This window comes from Anarrhichthys ocellatus, unplaced genomic scaffold (genome assembly GCF_004355925.1).
Source record: "Anarrhichthys ocellatus isolate YVR2014 unplaced genomic scaffold, GSC_Weel_1.0 scaffold166, whole genome shotgun sequence".
Lineage (NCBI taxonomy): Eukaryota > Metazoa > Chordata > Actinopteri > Perciformes > Anarhichadidae > Anarrhichthys > Anarrhichthys ocellatus.
The window spans coordinates 151,265-157,180 of NW_022280196.1; the positions used below are offsets into that span (position 1 = coordinate 151,265).

The window sequence follows — 5,916 nt, forward strand, 5'->3', positions numbered from 1 at the left end:
ACAGTGAGGACAGTTAGGGGACAGTGAGTACAGGGAGGACAGTGAGTACAGTGAGTACAGGGAGGACAGTGAGTACAGTGAGGACAGTGAGTACAGTGAGGACAGTGAGGACAGGGAGTACAGTGAGGACAGTGAGTACAGTGAGGACAGTGAGGACAGTGAGTACAGTGAGGACAGTGAGTACAGTGAGGACAGTGAGGACAGTGAGGACAGTGAGTACAGTGAGTACAGTGAGGACAGTGAGTACAGTGAGGACAGTGAGTACAGGGAGTACAGTGAGGACAGTGAGGACAGGGAGTACAGTGAGGACAGTGAGGACAGTGAGTACAAGCCAGTTAACATTTAGTCAGTGGACGAGCGAACAGAGGTGTGTGTGTGTGTGTGTGCGTGTGTGTCTGTGTGTCTGTGTGTGTGTGCTATGTGAAATTATAGGAAAGGAAATAAGAAAGGAAATAAATAAAAGCAAAAACCATAAGTCATAAAATCAATAAACATGTGCACTTAATCTTATGTACTACTAATAACACTATAACAGTAACAACAACAATAATAAAGTCAGGGTTAGTGCCGCCCCGTCCACTGGCAGCGAAGCATGACCGAGGCACCATCAGGGAGCTCCAGAACAGGTCAGCAGGATCAATTTGAAGTTATTGACAAGACCCTTGAGGGGGGGGGGGACCTGTTTTTTGGGGGGGATTTACAGTCAGACTCATTAGTCTTTGGTGAACCAGCCTTCCATCCCCCATGACCGCTCCAGAGGGAACCGATAAAGTGGCCCGAATTGAGCTTGAGCCACCAGGGACAGGACGGAGCACTGTCCCAGCCAAACAATGTTATGGTTGCCTGAGAATGACAATAATTAGTGTGGGAAAGGGTGATTACAAAAAAAACATCAATATAAAAAAAGAGTACATAAACAGAAGATATATTCATGACAAAATAGATAAAAAAGATCAATTGATAGTACATTGGTTGATGGGCGGATGGGAGGTTGTCTGGGGAGGATGTGAAAGTATTTACATGTGTTTTATAATAATAGTAATTATTACAATAATAATAATAGCTGTAATAATAGAAACAGCATCATCACCCCAATATTAATATCACTATTTACAGTACTAAAAAGACAAAAAAAATAAACAGAAAAAAATATGTCAGTGTTTTTTGGGGGGCTAGTTTATCAGTATTTTCTTCATCTATTGGAGCCTCCAGGGGCCTTACCACCTTTCATTAAGTTAATTGAGTTTGCATTTTCACTAGGTTTTAGAGGTTGGTCCATCTCACTCACCTGACTAGCAGTTATGGATGGAAGATCATTATTTGTTTAATTTGCTGGAATGCTTATTGGCTCTTAATTCGGTGAGACAAAAAACTCCCCGGCTCCTCAACATGCTTGTAAAGAAATGCGCGCCATAATGAAAGCAACTTTTCCGTCTCTTGTGAGTAAATTGTAACTCATCTGGAGATTTTGCCTTTCTGTATCTAATTCAAGGGATGGAGACATATTATATTATATTATAATTATAATATATATATATATATATAATTTCCACTTTCAGTGTTTGCTTTTAAAGAAAATGTGCCAAAGATTCAGAAAACGTCTTTATTCTCCAGCTATAAGTGGAGAAACTACAGGAAATGAAAGTACAGAGAGAAAAGTCAACAGAGGTGGGACAGATGTTTATATTTCAGCAGTATCACAAACCACAGCAATCATACAAAACATTACTCTAATCATTTGCATTATGGATATTATAATACAATATGATAAGATGTGGTTCCTCAGTCCGTGATGCTTCCTGCTGAGTCACTACAGGAGAGACGATCCCACTGGCTGTGTGAACACATGTCCAGGTGAGAGGAATGGGTGATGTGGATACATACACACATTCACATGTAGGAACCATTTAAAGTCTCCAACATGAAAGCACTCAAGAAATACAATTAACTTAACATAAGAGATATAATGTGATAAATTTTCATGGTTTCTATCTGATAACGTGTTTAAGGATGGAACATAGTTCTCATAAATACAGATATTTGCACTGACAGTGTCAGTTATGGGATAGTATTCATTAAACGTTTTCGCAATTATTTACACCCTAATACTGGTACTTGAGCCACATTGACCACAACATGTAACTCATCTACCAAACCACTGAACCAAGAACGTTTACTGCTTCAAGTGAAGATTGTAGCTCTAAAACATGGACGGACTTTTGGTGTTAGGATCCCTGTCTGCTAGTCTCCTAGTGTGTGCTCCTCTGTTCTTCCCCTGTCTGTTTTGATATTTGAAGGCCATGTGCTTATGTTTTGATATTTGAAGGCCATGTGCTTATGTTTTGATTTTGTGTCAGCCTACAGTTTCCACCCCCGAGCTCCGCCCACTACCACGCCCCCCTCCTTAGGCTCAGCTGTGGCTCATTCCAGTGATCGTCTCCGGCTGACTTAAATACCCCAGCTGTCCGTCCGGTTACCAGTCTGGTTCAAGGCCACGTGAGTCTGAACAGTTTTCAGTGAAGATGAATCGAACCTTTCTGGCTGTCTTCAGCACTCCTGCCGCGTAGAGTCGATCGCCGGGAGTTCACCTGTGCGAAGAGGCCGACCCGCGTAGTACCACGGAGTACACCGGTACGTCCTTTTGTTTCCTTCTCGGACCGTTTCCAGTTATGAGTTCGGTGGAGTTTCCCTCCCGACTCCGGGAGAGCGAAGGAGAGGCTTTGGCCCACTGGACACGGTGCCGTAGTCTTAGCGTGTATTTTCTGTTTAAACCTGCATATATAAAATAAAGTCCTTGGCTGGATTAAACCTGCTGTGTGAGCGTGCGTTTGGGTCCACCTACTAACTACACCATCCCATAACAGTTGGCGGTTCAAGCGCCTATTGAGTTTGACCGTTTGGTTATAAATATTATTGGTTGTCTGCTGCAGAGGCTCAAATTCCAAATGTACTGGAATGAGTTAGAAACTTGGCTTGGCCCAATAACTCCAATCGGCCACATGGTGGCGTTTTAGTTAGTGCTCTAAAACTTGATTTTGAAAAGGCCTAGCTCGGAAGTCTGATTGGACTGAAGTTTGGCACACACATCCAGCTCAATGTGCGCTACATAAAAACCCAGGAACCACTAAAGTTTTTTTTTTTGTTTTTTTTGTTTTTTTTTGTCCTTTATTTGCAGCATATTCCCCTAAACCGTAGTTACAACCAATCAAAACACAAATCAGACTTTAAATCAGAAATAGTTTGTGAACCATTACTCTCAGGATGTTTCCATGTGCAAGGGCCTCGCACACATTTGGTCGTAAATGAATGAGTTTGTCCAAACATCACCGAACTTGATGGCTGTTGAACGGTCTGTGTTGGCTTCAACCCAAGAAGCGCTGCTATATTTCTATTAGTTCTGTGTAGAACATTTCACACATCCAAACGTGTTTGAAGGGATGTAACATTTTGTTTATACAACAGTATATTTGTATTTGAGTATAAAAGCATTATACAAAAATATTTAAGACTACTGTACATACGTACACAGCGGAACACTGAACATGAAGGTGTCCCATGATTATAGTGATGTGCATTGTTCAATTGCTTCTTAGAAATGTCTATTCATTTGATAGTCTTCTGAACACAAAATACCATATTGTAATTATAGTGTTGATTTGATTAGTTTCATTTTGCAGGAAATTTGTGGGGTTTTAAGAATTTGAGAAACGCTTTCAGAAAAAAAAAAGCAGATTTTATATGAACTTCATGTCAGCCTATAGATGCCCTACCACCAACAGCTGGTCTGATGTGGAGCAGTAGACCGTGGTGCATTGTGGGATACACTGAACTCTGAGGTGGCATGTGTGTTGGTTAATCTGTCTGATCACGTTCAATGTGGAGTTTAATGACGTCTTGTAAAATGTGCTGCAGTATTGTTTTCATCTAGCGCTGGGCAGGAAACTGTTGAACTGTTTCTTTACCAAGATGACTCTGTGACCCTGCTCCTGGGAACAACAACAACTTATACAAAACATTAAATGACAACATTCTTTCTAAAAGTTTTATATAAAAACATCACGTGACTGTTCGCTATAGTGTTACATGGAGTGTGAGAGTTGTGTGATGACGTGTCAGCAGGTCAATACGTAATACAAAAAGTCCAACGATACCCTGACACAAACCTCACACAATATTACAGTTTAGTAAAGTCCAGTCTCGTGTTCCAACAGCAGATGCAATTCAACCAGTCAGGACTCATCAGTGGAGACAGATCCAAGGTCAGCTGCAGGTGGTCAGACGTCTGTTGATCTGCAACGTTTCATTTCACTGAAATAAGAACAAAAATACACACAGAGCAATGAGAGATTGTGGAGCCACACTGATGTTATGAAAAGGTCAAACTGTCAGGTGGGTTCGGATGATCTACGGTTAGTTAAAGTCTCTGTTTTCCAAACATGTCAGGAACACCAATGTCCTTTAGTTTACAGTTGAAGTAATGGCATTAACAAAATATATCTTAAGACAAGATCTAAATAGTTAAATAGATGTTAAATAGTATGTCGTTGTCTTGCTAACATGCTCACATTCATTATGCTATAATGCTGTTGTTGCTAACATTAGCCTATTAGCACTAAACACAAAGATTGGCAAAAGTAGAGAGAAGTATTGGACACATGAAAATGTTGACCTGATAGTGCGAGATAAAAAGTCAGAGGATCACAATGAATCCTGAGGGGAACATGCATGTCTGAACCACATTTCATCACAATCAAATCAATAGCTGTTGAGATATTTCAGTGTGGACCAAAGTGGAAGACAGACAGACAAAAAGACATTACCATCCAAAGAGCTGCTTACATGACTGACAATCACAGCATTCATTTATGTTTGATCAAAAAGACTCCGGTCCGAACTATAGCATTAACCTCCACCACATCCCTGCTCTCTGTCCTGTCGGCTGTCGATGACGTCATACAGCTTTAGGAGATGTGACCGTGTTCCCACAGCGTGGTTGTGTATTTTCAGAGCTTTAGCTTCATGTCTGGACCTTGTCCTGGGGTACTGCCGACTTACCGTAGCTCGTCCTTCAGCCGATCCAGTTTGTCGAGCAGCCGTTCGTTCTTCACCAGAATGGGATTGTTGGGGACGAACCAGGCCGCTATAAACTTGCACACCACCACAACATGCTGCAGAAAAACACACAGACACTATTACAATGCCATCTTCAGTTCAAGTGGACAACACTGCCGTAGCAAAATCTGGAGTACAAACCTCAAACAAGATGACGAAGGCAAAGCGCACAGCCAGAACCAACCAGAACTGAGAAGTCAGAGTGTAGTCTTCATCACTCCTGTAGTCTCTGTAGCTGTAACAGACAAATTGTCCTGTTAACCAGATATGTGACCCATTCTTCTGTTATGTTTGGACAGAGCACAGTAACACTAAGGTCTTCTCACCTGCACTGTGTGACGTTGAAGCCGCCGTCTGTCATCTGTTCTGGGAGAAAGTCGTTTCTAACTGCCATGTGTGACACAACAGCCGTGGACAAAGTGTCATTGATGTAGCCCTGCAAGCAGCTGCAACAAGAGCACAAACCACTCATGATGAGACACAACACAGTGAGCTGATGTGTGATTGAGCTGTAATATGACTGACTGTGTGTGAGTGCTTCCATTAGCACAGGGGCCATAGCGGTAACGGTAGACGAGGCGGGGAATGAAGTCTGATGAGACCCCGATGACCAGACCGTTAGCAATCACTGCTAACACACCGATGGCCTCCAACACCTTCGTCCACACGCCTGTACACAAGAGACAGTACTGTTACACAGGTACACAAGTACACAAGAGACAGTACTGTTACACAGGTACACAAGAGACAATACTGTTACACAAGTACACAAGAGACCGTACTGTTACACACGTACACAAGTAC

The 5,916-nt window shown here is 42.1% G+C and overlaps 1 protein-coding gene across 1 annotated transcript; it reads right to left on the minus strand.

The window, feature by feature from the left end:
- Positions 1–4,028: 4,028 nt before the first annotated feature.
- LOC116400398 (anoctamin-9-like) lies at positions 4,029–5,827 on the minus strand. Its single transcript, XM_031878207.1, has 5 exons — positions 5,638–5,827; positions 5,439–5,558; positions 5,254–5,347; positions 5,056–5,168; positions 4,029–4,308 (listed from the first exon to the last, which is right to left on the minus strand). Exons 2-5 carry the CDS (start codon positions 5,504–5,506, stop codon positions 4,275–4,277), a joined length of 309 nt encoding a protein of 102 aa, XP_031734067.1. The 5' UTR covers positions 5,507–5,558; positions 5,638–5,827; the 3' UTR covers positions 4,029–4,274.
- Between the last annotated feature and the right edge of the window lie 89 nt (positions 5,828–5,916).